Source organism: Pteropus vampyrus, unplaced genomic scaffold, assembly GCF_000151845.1.
Source record: "Pteropus vampyrus isolate Shadow unplaced genomic scaffold, Pvam_2.0 Scaffold25, whole genome shotgun sequence".
NCBI classification, from domain to species: Eukaryota; Metazoa; Chordata; class Mammalia; order Chiroptera; family Pteropodidae; genus Pteropus; species Pteropus vampyrus.
This window is the reverse complement of record NW_011888806.1, coordinates 3,526,601-3,548,607: the sequence shown is the minus strand read 5'-3', so window position 1 is coordinate 3,548,607 and position 22,007 is coordinate 3,526,601. Positions and strand designations below refer to the sequence as shown.

The window sequence follows — 22,007 nt, the reverse complement described above, 5'->3', positions numbered from 1 at the left end:
AGTACCCACGTGGCACTACATTCCCTATGCTGTACTTCACATCCCCGTAACTGTTTTGTAACTACCAACTTGTACTACTTAATCCCTTCACCTTTTTCATCTAGCCCCCCAACCTCCCTCCCATCTAGAAAGCACTAGTTTATTCTCTGTGTCTGAGTCTGTTTTCATTTTGTTTGTTTATTTTGTTCTTTAGAATCCACATATAAGTGAAATATGCTATTTGTCTTTATCTGACTTATTTCACTTAGCATAATACCTTCTAGGTCCATCCATGTCATTGCAGATGGTAAGATTTCATTTATTTTATGGCTGAATAGTAGTCCATTGTGTGTATGTATATATACATACACACACCATAACTTCTTTATCCAGTCATCTATCGATGGACATTTAGATTGCTTTCATATCTTAGCTATTGTAAATAGTACTACAGTGAACATAGGGGTGCACGTATCTTTTCAAATTAGTGTTTTGGTTTTCTTTGTATAAATACCCAGAAGTTTAATTGCTGGGTCATAAAGTAGTTCTATTTTTAATTTTTTGAGGAACCTCCATACTGTTTTCCATAATGGTTGTACCATTTCCAGTCCCACCAGCAATGCTCGAGGGTTCCCTCTCTCTACATCCTCACCAGCACGCGTTGTGTTTTGATTTATTGATGATGGCCATTCTGACAGGTGTGAAGACTAAGGGTATAATCTTAATTAAATAACTGTATAAAACGATTTCTGACAGAACATAAAATTAATGGCAAAGTGTACACTGTGACTATAATTAGTAAAAGCCTGATATGATGTAGGTTATTTATCGATCACGTATTTGTATCCTACCTATTTTTATGGAGGTTTTCAATATACTTAATTATAATTCTGGGTAAATTTTAAGGGAGGTGTTTAGACAGGGAGAGATTTTGCTCTAAAAAAAAATATCTGAAATTGTATTTGTGGAATTGTGAGTGTTAAATGAGCAGAAATCTTTAATTGTCACGGCTAAGTCTGTACAGTGACAGGTTACTGACCACGCTTGGAATAAAAGGTCTCTTTGAGGACTTAATGGAATGTTCTACATCATCTCTCAGAAAAGCCCCTAGTGAATTTTTTTTAAATTTATTTTTAATTATTTTTTTGGTGATATTGGTTAACAAAATCCAATAAATTTCAGGAGTACATTTAACAATAAGGCATATAATATAGAATTCTGTATTCCCCTCCCATAGTTAGATTTCTTTCTATGACCACATATTTGACCCCTTGTACCCCGCCCCATCTACCTCCCCGCTGACCCCCACCCTTTGGTAACTGCTAGTCTATTATCCTTGTCCATGAGTCTCTGTTTGTTTGTTGCTTTTAGGTTTATATCCCACATATAAGTGATATCATGTGGTTTTCAGCTTCTTCTGTCTGGCTTATTTCGCTTAGCATGATTATCTTGAGGTCCATCATGGCCAGTGGTATGTTTTGATTAACAACAAATGGAAATGGGGTGGGGAAAAATACTGATTCTGCAAAAATACCCCTTTTTTCATTAGCAGCTCAGCTCTTATCTTTCTATTCCAGTAAGTTATTTAGCTCTCATTGTTTAAAACAAAACAAAACAAAACAAACCATCATAAAAATTCTTGCATACCTTATTTAATTAGAGAATTTTAATGTTTTTCATTTATCATTGTAAAACCAGGGATAACTTTATAACTTTGTTTGTATATAGTTGTTACATGTAGGGCAGTCTGTCTTAAGAAGAGATAAACTGCTCTAAAAGAAATGAATCCTAGATAGTTTTCCCTTACGTTAAGCATATTGTTTAAATAAACTTATTTAAAAAAAAAAAGTGTGCTTGCAGTTAGAGACTCACTGAACCCACTGCATGAACCCACTTCTAGAGCAGGTGTTAATAGTTATTATCACTACTTTTTATTAAGAGAAGTTGGCACAAACTAAGTATATTTTGCTATTTGGGAAAGGGAAATGGTTGTTGACAAGATAAACCAGTTGGTGTTCTGGAAACCAGGACCATGGTTTCCTGAAGAGACCTTGCTAACTCAGTGAGCTGGGTACCAAAAAGAGTGGTTGGGTTAGTGTCAAAGATATTTTATCCCTGATGTTTGCTTTGGTATGACAGTAACTTTTAAAATTATAGTATAGTATAATACCAAACTTGTTTCTTTCCATTATAGTATATTTAGCATTTTTAATTTTGGTACAAAAAGTCTAAGTTAAAGAATTTTGCTTAGGAAAATACAAAAAACTTTTTTGTAAACACAGAATTCTGGAAGGAAGGAGACTCATGATGATTCTTCTATGTGTCTAGGTTCTTTATAGAGTCCTGACAGAAAATCTGTTAAAATAGAAAGCTGCTTATAATTATGACCCTTTCAGAAATATTCCTTTCCCACTACTTAAGAGTCTGTGTATTAGTGTATCAATTTCTGTAAGACTTTGTGTAAAAACTGTTTAATTTAAATATTGATAATTAAACCTGTGATATGCAGTTAGTTGGCTTTTTAAAAAATTTAAACATGTAATTAGAATAAAAGTTACCTTAAGAGTATTCTTGAAACAGAATTTTTCCTTTGAAAATAGACTTAAAATTTCCAACTGTTCTCAATCTGCAGCTGAAATTTATTTGTTGTAATAGTAAACAAACATGAGAAAGGAATGTAAACTCAAGATAAATCACGTAGCTGACACTGAAAGTAAATTTTTCTTCCTTTTTATTCTTTCTTTATTAGCTCAGTTTTGAAAAGAAATCTTTGTTCTATCAGTGTATTTTTCTCCATTTTCAGTTTTTGAAATATGAAACAAAAACTTTGGTATACTCTAGATGGAATTCATATTAATCTAACATTTCATTTCAGTGCTTGTTTATTTGCCAGGCTAGTTAAAATAACCATATTTGATTTTTAGCTTCCGAGTTATTAGCCAAGGGTATTTATGGATTTTTTTCTGTTTTCCTCATTAGAAGCTTTTGAAAGCATTTTAATTTTGTTTAAAATTTAGGTATACCTTTAACAATTTGAATGTAGAAAAAATATATTTGAATCATGATTTCAGAAATAAGATACCAATCTAAGTAATTATGCCATACTATATTAATAAATTAGTTATTAATTTAAAATATTTTGCTGTTAATGATTATTAATAATATCTTATTTTCAAATATAAAATAATATGGCCAATGACTTTATTAATTCTGTAATATTTAGTACATGATACCTAATATTATGTATTTTCTTTAAATGGTAGCTAATAGTTAAAAATTAAGGGGAAAAGGGGAATATTTTTAGAGACCTAGGCATCGTGTATTCAGATATATGATTGTCTCGATAAACCCTAAGAATCTTTCATTACTACATTAAATATTTTAAGTAAATAGAAATCTGTTTCCTCAGAGAATATTGAACTTTGCTGATCGATCCTGAATTTAAACAAATGAAATAATTTTCTTGCTTATAACTTGGGATTTTTATAAATTCTTTATACTCTACTGCAGACCCTTTGTATCTAAATAGTACTATTTAAGATTCTAACATCTCAGGTCTTTGGGAGAAAATATATGCAGACTATATACAAAAGATACAATAAAAAAATGAAAACATTTTTTGGCTTATGAGATTCTTATTCCATGGGAATATTAAGTAAATATATGTGTCATTTTAAATTGAGTTGAGGAGACAAGATTGTGTCACATCTCAAAATTCTGAACCAAAACTATCCATAGATTACATTTAGAACTAAAATTATTAGTACAGATGAAGGGTGTTTATTTAGTAAATGAACTTATCGCTAGATATTTGAACTAGATATTTATTACAAAATATATCATTTCTTGAGCATATACTCTGCGCTCAGCACTGTGATAAGTACTTTACTTGTATTACATGTATTACCTTATTGTATTTTATTTAATCATAACAGTAACCTTGGAATAAAGATAATATTTTTATCTCATTTTACAAATGAGGAAACTTGCTAAATTTAGGTAATATTCCCAACATCATAGTAAAGGCCCAAATCTTAGATAGTTTATAATGTAATGAAGGAAACAAGATACATAAAGAAATTACTTTAATTAAAAAAAAAAAAGCCTGGCTATTACAAATCAGAATGTAACTATATGCCATGCAGTTAATATGTGCCATGAATTGAAGGAAGAAATTTCTATACTTCTAGAAGATTTGAGTGATTGAATAAAATGCATTTATTGCTTAGCATGATACACAGTGCATGATGGATATTATTGTTAGTGATACTGTTGTTAATTATGAATAGGATTTGGATCAGTGCAGAAGGAGAGTGGGGATGCGGGGAGAGCCTTCTATATAGAGCCTGGAAAAAATGGAGAACTGTGGATAGGGAGGAGGCATGGCCAGAATATAGTCTGTATAGCAAAGAAGTAGGAGATACAATTGGACAGGTAGGTTATAGCTATATCTTAGGAGGCTCTGAATGTTATGCTGAAGTGTGACTTAGCCCTCCAAACCTCTAACTGGTTAAATTCATTCCACAGCACTTTCATCCTCTGCTGGACAAGCCTCTCATGAAAGATGTTGTTAGGGAACAAATTTTTGCCTTTGGATGATTTTCTGTATTAGGAGGTACTTCCATATTTTATTGAATCAAATCTATCTCACTGTAGATTTGACTCAACTTTAGGCAAACAGAATGTAGCTGTGTTGAGTGAATTCACTGTCACATATTTGAGGAGTGCTATTATGCTTCTCATGAGTTTTTTTTAATATCCTGGGCCAATATTAACAGTTCCCTCAACCAAATTTCATTAGGCTTGGTATTGATTTCTTATCATCCTGGTCACTTTCTCTGTCTGGCAACTCTCCTAGAATTAAATTTCAGTTCTTTTAGGTCATTAAGCATTAAATGATAATTTAGGTTTTGTTATTTCCAGATTATGCTTTTGTTTCATCTGTAACATTTAGTATTGCTTGGTCATAAATTTTCTCAGAATTGTGACTGTATGATTATTAATCATTTTTTTAATCCACATTAGTAATTAACCCTAGAATTAAAATGACATACTTATGTATTATTTTAAAAAATCATTTATTTGAAATGTGTAAAAATTTGAAAATAAATCTTATTATTTAAATACATTAATTATTCTTTTCACACGTCAAGTTCATATTGTGTCTTAGAGTACGCTAAGCACTTTGTACATAATTATCGTACTTAAGCCTCTTGAAACTTTTATGAGCAAAGTATTATTCCCATTTAAAATTTAGGTACCTGAGGCTTAGAGAAATGAAATAATTTTTCCATCACAAAGCTTTTATAAGGTGCTCATAACCACTATGCTATAATGCTTACACTGTTTCCATTAATATTATTTATCCTCATGTTTATCGATAACCGTGTCCAGCATTGCCATTAAGTAAGCAAGCAGTCTTTCACTTTTAAGTTGTTATAAAAATTATTAAAGTGCTTAAATTTTTCGTTATATAGAATGTTTTTCACTAAACTGATTAGAGATGATAAAAGAAGGTAGTAGCTCTATTACACTTGAATTTGAAAGAATAACAATAGGGAAAAATGTTTCAAGAAAGTTAAAATAGCTCTAGTATGATTTTTCAAAACTGTTTAGCATCAGAGGTGCCCCAAGACTACCCCAGGTTTGATGATTCACTAGAGGACTTACAGAACTCAGTATATAGTTGTACTCATGACTAAGATTTATTACAGTGAAAGAATACAAAGCAAAATCAAGAGGAAAAGGTACATGGGACCAAGTCTGGAAAAAATGAGACTCGAGTTTCCAAAAGCCCTCTCCCAGTGAAGTCACACAGGATGTGCTTCATTCCTACAGCAGTGAGTTATGACAAAACATGCAGAGTGTTCTCTACCAGAGAACTCATTAGAAACCACCTAAGACAAGGTTTTTACTGGGGCTTGTTATGTGTAGGCACGCTGTGCCTAATTCATACCGAAATTCCAGACTCTCAGAAGGAAAGAAGGTCTTCGGCATAAACAACATTGTTTATATAGTTTAGGCACAGTGAGCCACTCCTGTCTTTTTAGAGAAAGTTTTATGTGACTGTAGGGAGCTGTTTACTAGCCAAGTTCCCAAATGCCATCCGAGGCCAACTTACAAGTAGGCCATCGTAAGGCTAGGCAGCCCCAGGCCTACTTCGTTAGGTGTTATTCAGGATTCAAGAGTTGTTGGAGAAATTAGGTATTCTTGTTCATTTGGTATTATGGTGGACATGATTGAATTTGAAGTTTCTTTTCCTCGAAATAATCTCAACCTAAATAGTATAATTAATGGTATTTATTTTATTGATGTCATTAATAATATAGTATCCTATCTTTATCGATCTGTTGCTTTCAGACATTGAAGAAATTGAGTTTCTGTGCATAGAATTTTTTAAGCAACCAGTACCTCAGTTTCTATTGAAAAGTTAGCAGGCTGTGTTATTGTTGTTGTTGTTGTTATAATAATAATTATTATTATATTTCAATTGAGAGAAATTGCTGTAGGATTATGTTATTCCAAAGTGCTTATTTTATAATTCGAGGTACTTTAAATTTTTTTTGGAAATGATAATATATAATAATAAGTAACAAATAACCAGGTAATAAAAGCCATATGATCTTCTGAATCAAACTGGAACCAGCACAGACAAGCCTCCTGTTAAACAAATAACTGATTGAGAGAGGACAAGGGCAGTCTTGTCTCCCGTTTTCCTTTATTAGGAACACAGAACACTGGAAGTTCTGTTAGACTGAGGATGTTGTCTCTTGTTTACCACTGTATGGCCAGTGCATAGCACAATGCTGGCATATAGTAGGCGCTTAAATATTTATTGAATGAATGAGAGAGTACTTGGGTATGTGAGCGAAAAGAGAGACTGGTGAGATGTCAGAGAAACTTAGTTCATAAAATACTAGAAGAATGTGGAAAAGGAGAAATATCTGTGCCATTTCATAGAAATTATCAGGGATTCTTCAGTAATTAATTGTTTTAATCTAGATGATAACGTGTTGAGAATAAATAGAGAGGAATAGAAAGAGGAAATGAGCTTATTTTAAAGGATTGGCTGTATAAGTTTTTCAGTAGCCTCATTTCTCATGGTAGATCTCTAAAGAGAATTTCCAAAGTATCGAACAAATGTAATGTGACTCCTTTCCTTTCCTATTCTTTTTTTTCTGTTTTAAAGAGAGGCAGTCCTTGAGTCCTAGTTTTAGAGTTGTTTGTTTGTTTGTTTGTTTGTTTTACTATCAGTTAATTAATTACTATTTTTGTTTTCCTTAGAGAGTCAATAGATTTAGAAAAGAAAGGATCATTGCTTGGGTCAAATTGCTACCACTTCACCAAAATGTTTTCTTATTTTCTTTCCAGCAACACCCAGGAGCCTTCTCAACATTTGGCTCCATCAGTAGCTTCAGCACGGAGCATGCCTGAGAGGCCAGGAAGCCCAGCCTCTGCCAGACCAGGGGTGGCTGGTCTCACAACTGCTGCTGCCTTCAAGCCTCTAGGATCCACCAGCACCATCAAGTCACCAAGCTGGCAACGGCCAAACCAAGCAGGTATGCCAAAGAACTCCCTTGCATTTTGCTTTTCTTAAGTGCAATTATGAAAATGTGTTTTGGGGTATATGATAGAATTGGTGAAGCCCATTCTCAACCATCTGGGATTTTAAGCAGACTGCAGAGGATAGCTGTAGCTATTTTCCTCTCTGAAGTGTTTCGTAAACATTTTCTCTGTGTGCTTGATACAATTGCTATTTGCTCTTCCTAATTATAGAATTAGGCTTTTCCTTGTTTCCCAGATTATTAAGGAAGTATGTGCTGAATTATAAATTTGGGGTCTTATTATCAAACTATATTGTTGGAAGTTTATCCTTGAAAATAATAACATTTTAGTTTTTGATGATCTATACAAAATAACAACAGAAGCATTTATTACCATTAAACAATTACTGAAGAAAGACCTTTTATTTCTCATCCTGAACATTTACAAGTCAGAAGCAGGAAGAGGACACAGTACTAGAAAGAGAACTTTTAAATGATTAGGGTGGAACAACTTGGGGACAGTCTGGAAACCTGGGTTTTCATTCACTTCTACAGATAAATAGCTTTAAGTAAAGTTAGAGAACCTCTTTGACCCTCAGTTTTCTGCTCTGCAGAATGTAAGGAGACCGAATGATCTGTTTCTTCCAGTGTGAAAACAAAGTTTACAATGATAGGACTAAAGTACCTCTCTTAAGAGGACTATTCTTAAATGGTGTCAGTCCCACACTTAGCCTTCACCTCTTCCCATGCTTCACCCTCTCCTTGGATGATCTCTCAACAATATTTCTTTTACTATCTAGCCACTGATAATAGTCCTTTCTCTCCTGAACTTTACATCCGCAAACCCTGTTGACGTACTTGCTGTTTTCAGGTGGCACCTCAAAGGCAATACGTCCGAAAATATCATGACCTAGCTCTGGAATGGTACATCCACCCAGTCACCAAAACTGTAATTGAAGCTTAAGACCTCCCACCCTCACCCCCTGGCCTCACAGTACTTAATGCCTAATGATTCCACTTTTAGTATTTCTCAAATTTGTCTCCTCTCCATCACCTTAGTTCAGGCCCTTGTCATTGCAAACAACTTGTAACTAATTTCCCTACCTCCTTGTCACCCAGTCCATCCTCCATATTACAGCAAGTTATCTTTCTAAAACTAATTTGCTCATGTCACTCTACTGCTATAGATGTTCTATTTAATTTATCATTTATAAGAGCTCTTTCATTCTGGCCCCAACTAACTTCACAGTTTCATCTCCTGCTGCTCCCAATTGGATATGACCTAGACGATTTTAAAGAAAAGACAACTTTATTACTTTTGAATACTTAAAATATTTAGACTAATATCGTTAGTCTCTGAAATTTCTGGACTGTTAATTAACCTAGCAAGACCTGTTTCCTTGGGAAAAATTCTGACAGCTCAGCTTGTATATTTTAAATTATTTCCATTTACTTAAATCTTACCCATGATGATGGAGATTTGCTGTAATTATTTTCTATGTACATTGGAATACCAAAAGTATCTTTCAGAAAAATTTCTGATATGGTAATTGGAAAGGAACAGAATGTTTCCTAAAAGAGAGAGGAAAAGACAAAATTTCTGAGGTAGAAACTGAAGGGAGGACACAAAGTATATGTACTGTGGAGGACAGAAAATATATGTGCTGCTTTTGGAAATTCAGAAACCATAGTCAAAATAGCACTCTGCCTATTAGACTGTAAAGAGGAAATTCCAATCTATGTAGAATGCCTGGAGAATACGTTATGGCAAAATTACCACAAGAGGGCGACAAAATCCTTTATTCTCTGAGTCTAATTTGTTACAATAATTGAAGCAGGCAAATAGTGCAAGTATAATCATGATTCACCTGGTTAGTATTTAAAATACTATGCTCTTTACAAAACATGTAAGTGAATTTAATTTGAGCAAAACTAACAGTATAAAACATTATACATTATATAACATTATAAAGCATTACTATTATAAAAAGAAAATATATTTTCCATTGTGAGGTCATAATTGAATTACATCAGGATGCTTGGCTCAAATCAGAAAACATTTGCAGAACTCCTGCTGTTTATCTTGCTCTGGGTGCTACAACTGACATTTAATAAGTTATTATGTTATATAAAAATTACTTATTTTACACTATTTTGTAAAAATTGTAAAATAAATCCCAACCCCTCAAATTCTTTTATTCTACTCTACTTAACAGTTTGCCATATTTAAAAAAAGAAAAATCTCAGAATCTACTCTTAGTCTTATAATTAGTTTCAAGGGCTTCATAATGCAAATAAAAAGTTCTTTTGATTTAGAAGGTAATAGCTGTCTCTTTATGGGCTGTTATGTTCTTCACAATTCACTTGTGAAAACCGCAGTGTCAACCAAAGGGATGCAAAAGCTAGAAAGCCAAGTTGTTGGGCCAGTGTGGGCTTGGGTAAAGCATTAAGGCCGGTGGCGCTACTTCTCTCACCAAGAGAACTTCAGGCTTCTCTCTCTTGATAATTCACAGCTTTGCTCTAGTGTACGTAAAAAAAGAAAAAAAAATTATCTCCTTCTTCCCCCATTGCCAAAGAGTGGCTATTACCAGTGATGTTATTTAAAAATAATTTCTATAGTTGGGTGGGACGGGTAAGATCAAAATCACTAAATTATCATCTGTGACCCACTTAGTTGATCCTGAAATCAGTTTAATGGGTCATAGCTAGTATTTTCATACAGATGAAATAGAATAGAAAATATAAGAATATTTTAATATATTAAGGGTAGGTATCATGTTATGAAAATGTGAGTTTAGTTTATACTTGTGTATGTAAGTGTGTTTATATATATACATACAAACACATATTTGGGGTCAGCATGTAAAGTATATTTTATGCTGTATTTTGTAATTAAAAGATTTGAAAGTCATTTATTTAAATAAGTATTTTAGACATACTTTTTTCTATTGGGTGATGACTAGTGTAGTTGCGAAATAATAGCTTTAAAGAAAAAGACTGTTAAAAGGGCTAATTGAAATTTTAAGGCTTACTAGGATATTCTGAATCTGTCATGTCCACTGAAATTCTGACTTTAAATCTTAGATCATTTCATTTGTGGTGTTATATTGCCTATGTTTTCCAAAAATCTTTCAAGAAGACAGGAATGATATACCAGTTGAAACTACGTGTGTAACCGCATTATAGCGTAGGTTGGATCATCTTTTTCTCAGGCATATTTTTTTAGCACATACCACCACGCATACACAAGCTTGCCAGTGACTGACAAAGAACTAAATATTTTAGGATGCAAAATGTTCAAAAGTTCATAGTCTGCATGAAAGTATTAAGACACAAAAAAATAAGACTCCAAGCTTGCATTTTATGTAAGCTCGCGTTTTATGTAAGCTTGCAAAACTGTTTCCTCCTTGCCCTGTATCTTTGGTTAGACTTTAATAATTCAGATGCAATAGTCCCTTTAGAAATGTTGACTTGATCTAGAAAACACATAAAAGCTGAGATCCTTCTTGTTATTTTTAAGAATTGGGGATTTGTATTTTTTTAAACTTTTAATTCACTATATTTGTATGTCTGACAGATTTTATGTTTGAAACCTTCATATTGTATATAATAAGTGGTTAGATATTTTCAAAATCTTTGTAAATTTAATGGTATAATTTTAAAAATATGTTCCTATGTTTATGTAGGTGACCTAATTTGCTATGTAATGTTTTTCCTAAGATTCTGTTTAGGCTGTGGACACCAGATTAGGTAAATTTAGTTCATCTGATGCAAGTATATGTATAAAATATTGCTATCTTACCAAATACAGTCAGCTGTTTTACACAAATCCAGTATTAGAGGCATGAAGAGCCATTACATGGTAGAAGCACATGTTTTCTAACTTTAGTTTAATTGTATACAAAATGAGGATAACTAATTCGTTTGAATAAAACAGTGCTTTGCTAAATTAGGCCTATTGTTCATCGAACCCAGTTTGCTAACTGGTGGTGGCTCCTGGAGAACAAGAATATCTGCCCCATGGCGCTGAAGTTCAGACATCCAGAGATATTCCCCCAATGGAGCATTTTGCGCCTTTAATTTCTTTTACTATTAAACTAAGGGTCTAAAAAAGTCCTTTATAGCATTGTCGTGAAAGTCAAATAATATAGCAAGATGCTTGATACATAGAGGGTACTCAAGAGAGGTTAAGTTTTCACCCCTTTTATTTTTAGTGCTAGCATTAATAACTTACACTGTTACTATCCAACAAAACAGTTCTCATGTGACTTTCCTGCTTGAAAATGTTTTTGGCTGTCTGCTGCCCACACATTAAATGTTTGGCTTCTTAACAGGGCTATGGTCCCTTTACAGCCTCATGCCAGCCTTTTCCAGCTTCATTTTGTAGTGTCGTTCCTCATGGTCCCTATAGTCCAGTCCCACTAAAGTTCATAAGCTCCTACCATTCCTTGGGCACACGCCTCTGCACTTTGTACAGGCTGCTCCTTTTATTTGAAATGGTTTTATACCCTCTACCCCTGAAAAATTTCTATTCACTTTTTAAGACTAGATGTCATCTCCTTTGTGAATGTTTCTTGAGCCCTCTTAAATAGTTGCTTATTCTTTTATGTTCCTACACAATTTTGATGATGGATTTATTATAGCATTGACATAATTGTTTACATATGTCTTTTACCATTGTTTTTAGATCCCTTTAAAGACAGGGACTAAATCTTACTAATCTTGGTTTTATAACATCTAACTAACACCTGGCACAGTTTCGTGGCCCTAAGTAAAGGTCAATGAGTGAGTAAATGAGTAGGTGGATAGGTCAGTTTGTCTTACTTTGTACATCTTTATATAATTTGAGGGATTCACAAGACAATGTTATTTCCTCCTTTTAGACTTGAAATGCCCACAACAGTCATTGTAGAAAAGTGGACGTGCTGTCTGTCAAAGGCTGCCACTAAAAACTGCATATACTGTTTAAGGAGAAGGGGACTCCACTCTCCCTGAAGCATAAACTCCTGTACGACTTAAAAGCTGTGAACATAAGTGCTGTAACTGGTACTATATTAATTTCCAGTGATTAAAAATTTAATAATAAATCTGAAACCTGATGATAGCATTTTCCCCCTCAAATAATGTGAGAATTTATGGCAAATAAGGAACCAAGCAATAGAGTGCAAAGCAAATATTAGGGATATTTACCCATTTTGTCACTGTGAACAAATTAACTTGGATGCAAAGTGCCAGTAAATAACAGAAATCAGCAAAAAAGGTGCAAAGGGTTAAATCAAAATACAAGGTCCAGGTCAGAGGCGTGGGGGTCTGGGTCGTTGAAAAGGAGAGAAAGAGACCAATAAAGTTTGAGTGATACGGTCTTGAGGTAGAATATGTATTTGTTTATAATGGAGTCGTATTTTATGCAGGAATAAGGTGTTAATGTTTGCGCCTAAAGTAAAATCACATGACATCAATACTCATTGAATATTTTTAGGAAGAGGCCAAGTTGGAGAGGGAACAACATATGCAAAAGCTCTCAGAGAACTTGGCCTCTTGGAAGAAGGGCAAGTAGCTCAATATGTTCAGGACTGGAGAGTGGTCAGAAGGCAAGTGGGATGGGTTAATGGGGGTCTGGTCAGAAAGGGTTTTGAAAGTAAGGAGTGTGGATTAATGTGGAAAGGAAGCTGTTAAAAGATTTGGAAACTGGAAAGTAACACAGTCAGATCTGCATTGTGAAAAGCTCAATCTAGTGTTAATGTGTTTAAAAGATCATTATGACCACAGTGTAAAAGATTAAGAGTGGAGTCTTAGAGACTCTTTTTAAGAGGTTGTTGAGATAATACAGTATAGACAGGATGCTAATGAATATACTTTGAGCAGTGGCAGTGAGTGGAGAGAATTCTAAGGGCAGGAGAACGCAGAGCACTTACACTGATTGGGATGCAAGTTCTAACCATTGCTCTTCCCACAGGCCTAATTCTCTAGAGTATTGTTTATCCTCTGCTAAAATGCTGGTAGAGGATCGTATTCGCTTTGGAGAAACTATACTTGGCTATACTTGGTTCTGAGTAAGTCAGGTTATGGCAGAGAAAATTGGTTGAATATATCTTTAGGATTTGTATGTAATGTGTCTAGTTACGAAATATAAATCTGAGTAGATTACATCTTATACTTGAGAAACAAGTTAAAATTTATTTTTATAACATAACGTCTATTTTTGTAGCATTTCCTCAGGCTAGTGCATTTCCCCCAAATTAGCATTTTTTTATGTACTGAGTTTCAATTCCTTATACCTGCAAATATGACATTAGTAGCTTTGGCATGATCCTCACTGCACTGTTTGCCTTTGCAAGAAGCCCTTGTGCTATATGTTGTCACGGAAATAAACATGAGATAAAAAAGGGGTTTCTTCTAAGACAAAAGAAAAATTCTATAGAGCCTCATTGGTCAAAAATTAAGTACTTATGTTGTCCACTACATACATACTTATGTATGTAGTGCAGAAAGCTTTAAGTCCATAGATAGGCTTTTAATTTTTTTTCATTTATTACAGATTTTTTTCTTCCTTTTCACTTTTAAAATATTTTGATTTTGAGAGCATTTATAATGATACTTAAATGTATTAACATTATGATAAGTATTTAAGAAATAACTTATAATTCCTTACTCAGAAAATCATTGAGCTATACAGTATTGGTTAATACTATAATTGCTGTTTTCTATAGAGAAGTGACTTTATTTCATAGAGCCGTTGAAAATAAAAAGCTTTGTTGTTTTCTTTCACAATAGTTAGTGTTGTCTAGCTGTGCTAAAATCTTTCCTGTTGTTATTTTCAAAAGCAGTTCTTATAGCATGTTAAAATAATGCTACCTTCACACTTTCTTTAATTGTATGTACACACAACTCTGTTTATTATTTCGTCCCATGAAGTTGGTAAGAAAGTAATGGATTTCTTTCTTTCTTTTTTTTTTTTGTCGTTGTTAAATGTGTCCATGGAGGCGGACGTTCTACCAAAGAAAGTAAAGGCATTTAGTGGATATTATGGTGACATATTCAATACATTAGTAGTATTTTATCATGTAATATTAGACATTGTTAATCTGATACTCCCTATTGAACAAACATTAATTTCCCTGTATTCAACTTATGGCATTATTTTTTTAATATGTATCATGTAATATGTATATAAACTTTTTTTTAGTGAATTACTTTTTTCTTTATGAAACAGTTTTAAATTATATAGTAAAGAGTTCATAATTGAAAGTGAGATTTGTAAAAATGGGTGATTTTTTTAAAAAATATAATCGTGTTTTGAAGAAACACAGTAAGCTGTTAATAGAAAAATTGGGATCATTTGAAGATCCTTATGTTCAAATCAAAAAGGGAAAAAGACAAAACGAATAATTAATTTTAGCTTTTTTTTGTTGTTGCATCCTGTCTTGGGAAATTCTCATCATTCTCATTTGGGCATTTGAAACTCAGAAATATAATAGGTAGCTTTGAAGGGAGCACACAACCCCATTTAATGGTAAAATGGTCGGTATCATTGATTAGTAATAATAATTACTAATATACTAGTAGTATTTTATCGTTTAACATTAGACATTAGACATTGTATAACTCTTTCAGTTTTGAAACTATCTTTTTATTCAGAGTGTACAATAAGATAATGTCATTAAAATTTTAAATGGATATCTTACTAGTGAGGTAACAGAGTCTGAGAGAAGTCAGAAGAATTGTCCAGAGCGCTATAGTGATTTGAACCCAATTATTTTGTCTAAATAGTGCATTTTTCTGTATCATAAGATAACAGCAGTGAATATATTTAAGAAGGACTACCTCTCTTAGGGATAGTGTAGAAAAGATTCTTGCCTTGCATAAGGAAGATAAACTAGTGACTAGCAACTACTAAGATGTTTCAAGTAATATTTTCTTTGCATCTAAACTCCATTTTTAAAATTTTGCTGAGATTCTTTATCATACCTTGTCTCTAGTATGTGCTGCATTTTAGCAATTTAAAGAAAAGCTTATTTATTCATTACGGACAGAACTTTGGGAAGATTGGTTATTTTTTTTCAAGGAAGGCTCAGATATATTTGTGAGATCTGATTAGATCAAAGACTGAATGATGTGCATCTCAGTTATAAGTGGATATAAATTCTATCTTTTATTCGAAGTCTAAAGGAGATAGGGGTGAGAAAGGAAATGACTGTTTCTACAGCCATCCCAAATTTCATTGTAGGCTTTACGCTACAGTAATAAATCGAGATAACTAGATTTGCCTAGCTAAGATGGATAGATTTATTGGTTTCATTTTTAAATTTTTATATGAATAAGTAAGCTGCTACCAGTTGTATATGTTTATCTCTTCTAATAATGTTTTATTGCCATCTGCTCCCCTGTTATTTAACATCATTAAACTAAATAGTCCACTTGCTATAAAGGCCTGACTGGAGCTGTCCATTGTCAAAACTATGGTGTGAAGTGTGTAGATGTTCTTTCTCTTTGGATAACAAGTAGATTTTTATTTAGAATCAAAGTAACAACCATTAACTGCCTTCTTTCTTTTCTTCTAAATGTCCTCTTATTGAAATTTATTTTCATGTTAGAAGCTTTCCAGTGTCGATGCAAGTGCATGGTTGTGAAAACTCTTCTTTCTTCCCATTTTCCTTTCATCCTGAGATGAAAAAATAAATCTTTTATATGGGAAGATACCTGGATTTATTCATATATGCTTTTCATGAAGAATTACTACTTTTTGCTAATTGATGTATGTGGTTTAAACCAGAGGTTGGCAAACTGTGGCCCTTGGTCACATCTGGCTCACTACCTGTCTTTGTAAATAAAGTTTTATTGGCACATAGCCATGCTCATTTGTATACATGTTGTCAGTATGTTGTCATATTGTCGTGCTACAATAGCAGAGCTGAGTAGTTGCAACCTAAACCACATGGCCCACAAAACCTAAAATGTTTACTCTTTGGTCGTTTATAGAAAACAAAATTGCCAACCCGAGGTTTAAAGCAGTGGTTCCTTTTTGGCACCGGGGACCAGTGCTCCTGTGAGAATCTAATGCCCGATGATCTGAGATGGAGCTGAGGCAGTGTTGCTAGCTTAGGGAAGTGGCTGCAAATACAGATGAAGCTTCGCTTACTTGCCTGCCACCACTCACCTCATGCTGTGTGGCCTGGTTCCTAACCTGTCATGGACTGGTATTGGTCCATGGCCTGGGGGATGGGGACCCCTGGTTTAAATCATAGGAATAAGAAAATTTTTGTTTGATAATTCTGCACAGTGGATGCAGACTTTATTGGGGGCCATGAACACCCCTGATGGCAGTAATCGTAAGGTACTGTGTTGCCTATTTGCCTGTGAACAACACCCATAAGAAACTCTTTTGGGGCAAGAATCTTATTCTTGGGTGTATCTTTCATACCACAAGAGTTTCTAGATCTAAAGCATTGTATGTATTCTCTAAATAGTTGTTGAATGAATGGATACTTTTATTTCTTTTAACCATGTAAGGGAGTGTAATAATAATTAACATTTATGAAACATTTTTTTACACATCCAAGGGACTGTATACTTATATTACCTCATTTAACCCTCTCACATCTGAAATAGTTGTTATTATTGCTTTATTACCGTTGAGGAAGACAAGACCTAGAATGATGACATTTCTAAGTTCACACAAATTAGCAGAACTAGGAGCCCAAATTTATCTTAATATCTGTCATTATGCTAGATATACTGCTTCCTCCAGCATAAAATAGCTCACCAATGTTCTCCACTTTTAAAAGATGTAGAATTCAAGCATAACTTTGGATAATGGTAATTTTCATTTATTTTAGAGATCTAATGACTTTGAGAGAGATAGCATAGAGAATTAATAGTAGTAATAGAAATCTAAATGTAAAAAGTATCCCAGGTTTTAAATTTTGCAGTTGTTGATATTGCTTGACATGGGAAATGTCCTTAAACTTTTTTCCTTTTCAGCTTCAGGAGGTTTTTTTTTTTTGCTTACATGAAAAGAATTCTATTTGTATGAACAACTCAAACCCGAGGTATCGTTCTTCTTTATTTCTGAGATTAGGTTGCTTTCTCACTTCTATAGATGAAGATTGGTGAGAAAATGGTAAAAGCCAAGCCCACTTGGTTTCGTGTTACTTGAAAATAGGGTAGATCAGAACTTGATATAATGTGAGTATAAATAATTTTAATATATATCCTTACACTTTTCTCATCCAAATATAAGCAAAATTCTGCAAACTTAATATGTTAAATAACTTCTTAGTTTACAGAGTCTGTATGAGTTTAACAGTGATCCTCTTTAGTATTCCTGAGACTGTGAATCATGTATCAGATTTGTTTTTGTTTTTTAAAATATTTTGTTTTTTTCCTTTTTTTTCTTTTTTGTTTCTTTTCCTTTTTTCTTCATATACCCCTTCCCCCCTGCCCACCCCACCATACCTACACACACACTTTTTAAACAAAGCTCGTTGATCACCCACAATTAGGTCATGGATTTGTCTTCCTGTTACAAAATATGAAATCGGAACAGCGATACTGAGATTATTTAGAAAATCCTACATATAAGTGAAAAATAATTTATTGATGTTTCATTAAGCAGTGGTGAAACCAGATATTTTAAATCTTATGTCTTTATCTGCAAGGTACAGACTGGGTTTTTTACTAGTCACTCTGACCAAATGGAAGTTTTCTCTGTAAGGCCAGTTAGTAGGGAGGGAAAAGTCTGTGTATCCTGAATTTTGATGATGTGTGATGCAACAAATTAAAAAGAAGAGAACTGAACCTTATCCAAGTCCCGCACTCACTTTAATTAAGACACTCTAGATCCAGTTTAATCTGAGTTCTTAAAGTTGAAAGGCTAGTTGCTAATGGAAGAAACTAACCTCCTGAAGTTGCGGAAATACTTGATACTTAGCCTTGGGCACACCTGTTCCATTTCTTTATGGCATACATACCAGCATTCGCCACAGCCCAGAGAAATGATAATAGTTTAATCTATCCAATTTTGCTTTTAATCATTGAATTTAAAAAATCCTTGATTCCATTTAATAAACTTTGCAGAAACCTCTCCAGAATGTACTTTTCCTCTGATCTTAGATCTTGGCTTAACTTTAAACCTTTTCTATTTGTACTGGATATGATTTCATGCCTGGATTATGGAGAGTAGACTGTTGTTTATGCTTTCAACATAAAGAGCTTGACAGACAAAATGCACAGATTTTGTGCTTCTCGTGGCCACCATCTGTTTGAGATAGTTGGGGACAGGGCAGAGAAGAAAGCGCTCGCTGACACAATAATATGCAAGTGTGTTGCCATCACTGCCACCTAATTTAGTATGTGTAAAATTTCTTCCATGCCTTTGAGAACACATTCTCCGAGATGTTGAATTACAATACTTTATCTCCCCAAGGGTGCCAGAATGTCACTTTGATGTAGCCCAGTTATTTATGTGAGCACAGCATTAGCTTCATTGTTTATAACAGCAACGGCTCTGACAGTTGAGCCAGTTGTTTTTCATACCATAAAACCTCACATATGACTTCTGTCTTGTCAGGGCTGTAACTATTTGTCTTTTTTCTTTTGGAGGGTGGGAACATATTATTCTTGATAGCCTTATTTCTGACTTAATAATGAAATATTACAGGATTTTAAAAAATACATAGTATGGTTTTCCCTAAATTTACTGCTTCATAACTTTTCATAACTTTCTCTCCTGATCTATCTTAATTCAAATGTAGTTGAAATATTTATACCAATATAGAGTTGTAGAACAAAATAGATTCAGCATTCTGCTTCAAGCCCATTTGTCCTTAGCAAAGTATTAGATCTACAATTATATTTCCCTTTCTGAAGCAGTTGATATAAATCCTCTTATATGTTCTCAAAACATGAAGAATCTAGCCTTATATTGATATGTTTTATTTCAAAAACTTTATAGCCATTATTATACTGGCTGAAAAGTATGGGCAGCCAGGTTTAGGAAAAGAAAGCAGTATCTCTGAGGGAAACTAAACTAATCTTCTGCAGAATACAGGAAGGGTTTTACAGTGATAATCTAAGCTGTTAGGCACATCAGGGCAATTAAAAAACAATGATTTCATACATTATTCCTAAATCTATCCTGCCAGCCTCATTCAGGACATTAAAATAGAAGAAATTTATCACCTCGATTATCACTATCCCCTCCTAAACTGGCCCAGAAGTTAGTACATCCAGGTTTAGATCATATTTGAGATCTTCCTTCATATTTCCGGGGTCAAGGCAGTGATTGGCAAAGAGCTTGGCTCATAGTAGGCACGTAATAAATATTTGAAGGGTGATTGCATAGAGACATAGGCTTTGGAGTCAGACAGATGTGGTATTGGATCCCAAATTGTCCACTTTCTAATTTTGGCTGCCATGATGCACTCTACTAGTCTTTTTCCTGCCTCTCTCTCTCTCTGTCCCCAAAGTATTTATCTTATTTGCCTTATGCCTTAAGAGCTCTTCTATTTCATACCACTTTTTACCTGAGTAGTCTCATTAACTCCCACAGCCTCAAACATCATCAATATGCTGAAGACTCTGGAATCAGTTCTTCTACCTCAGATCCAGTAGATAATCAGAAAAAAATTAAAAGTTGATTGATGTTATTTTAGGTGCAATAATGGTATTATGGTTATGTTTTTTAAAAGAGTAGTCTTAGGGATCATACTGAAATATTATGGATTAAATAATAGATATTGAATTTGCTTCAGAATAGTTCAGAGATAGCAAGGCAGTGAATGGGATATAGATGAAATGATCATTTATGAGGTAATACATTTTTAAAGCTTGATTCTTTCCCTTTATTAAATTTTACTAGTTTTTAAAATAATGAATTGTTTCCTTAGCATCCTGTAAAGATAATCAATGCAGTTTTTAAACAATTCCAGAATTATTGTGAGCTCACGGGTTTAAACATATTCGAAGTATTTTAATCCTTTATAGTTGTTATACTTATTAATGCTCAAACTGTCTTATCTGCTTTGTCAAGTCTATTTGATAGAACTGTATTAGTCTTTGATAGCTTCCTTGCTTTCTAATTTGACAAGATATTCTAGACATTCATTGTTCATTTTTTGTCCCAGTCCAAGAATCAGTTTCTTTAAGAAGTCTGGTTCCTTTTCGTGGGAAGACATTAATTTTGGTGCTGGAGTCATTTATTCTCTAAACAAAGATTTATTAAGCAATATGCCAGAGACCGTTCTAGGTGCTAGAGACATTGGCAGCAAACAAAATACAGTGTCCCTGGCCTCACGGTGTGAAGAGATGGATAGTAAAAAGCAATAAAAAGAATATAAAATATGTTATGTTAGATGAGCCTATGAAGAAAAATAAACCAGTTAAGGAGTATAGGGAATACTGGGTTGTGGGGGAGGGGTTGCTGTTTTATAAGAGTAAGCTACATCGATAAAATGGCCTTTGAGCAGAGACCTGAAGGGAACAAGCCTTGCAAACATCAGGGGAAATGATTTCTGGGCAGAGGGAATAGGAAGTACAGAGGTTTTGAATCAGAAGGATGCTGGCCATTTAGAGGAATAGTAAGGAAGCCGGTGTGGCTTATATAAATGTAGGCAAAGGGAGAATGGCAGACCAGGTCAGGGAGGGAGCAGGAGTCAGATTATGTAGGACCTTTGGTTTTAGTTCTGACTTAGAAGGGAGCTTTTGGAGGATTTTTGAGGAGAGTAGCAGCATGATCTGATTTAGTTTTTACTGGCCTCTATGTCATTGGCAAGTGTAGAAGCAAGATCTGTGAGTAGTAACTGCAGTAAGCCAAACAAGAGGATGGTGGCTTGGATCAGGGTGTTCTGTGGAGCTGATAATGTCATCAGGTTATATATTTTTTGTACTGTTGTGAGCAGTTCATTTTCTAACACCAAACTTGTTCTACTGAATTGTTCAGCAATTCAAAGGCACTACATCTAGTATGAATTTCATGCCTTAGAAAAAGATACTAGCAACATCTGTTACTTCTTAAGTTTGTTTTTTGGGCTATCACCTCCCTGCCCAACCCCAATTGACTTATGTTAAGTTTCTAAGTAATATCTGACATACCTAGTATATATCAGTAATAAGAACATTTTATTGGTAGTTTGGATAGTTTGACTTCAAACAAAAGGGTTTAACTGAATAGTTTGAATAGTTTGACTTGAAACAAAAGGGTTAACTACTGATTTTCTTGCCAATTCAAGTACATTCTGGCCAGGTGTTTAATGTATACATTATAATCTTCACTACTTTTACTTTTAAGTGTATTAGTTTAGAGTTAACAGCCCTTTTTCAACAGGACAGAAAGCAAAAATATCAATTATTCTGTTTGCAGAAAATTCACACATTGTACTACCAGGAGTTCTATTGCTCTTAATCTGTGTTTTCTCTCTGTAAACTCCTTATTTATAGAAACAAGTGCCTTTTAATGAGTTCAGCTTTTTTTGAAATACATAGTAA

At 33.8% G+C, this 22,007-nt stretch overlaps 1 protein-coding gene across 6 annotated transcripts in view; it reads left to right on the top strand.

Moving 5' to 3' along the window:
* PDLIM5 (PDZ and LIM domain 5) overlaps positions 1-22,007 on the top strand; it is a 192,875-nt gene that overhangs the window by 147,283 nt on the left and 23,585 nt on the right. For all 6 annotated transcript variants that reach the window (XM_011356275.2, XM_011356276.2, XM_011356274.2 and 3 more), the window contains one exon: positions 7,351-7,538. In XM_011356275.2, the coding sequence (XP_011354577.1) occupies positions 7,351-7,538 (188 nt within the window). The remainder of the gene's footprint in view (positions 1-7,350; positions 7,539-22,007) is intronic.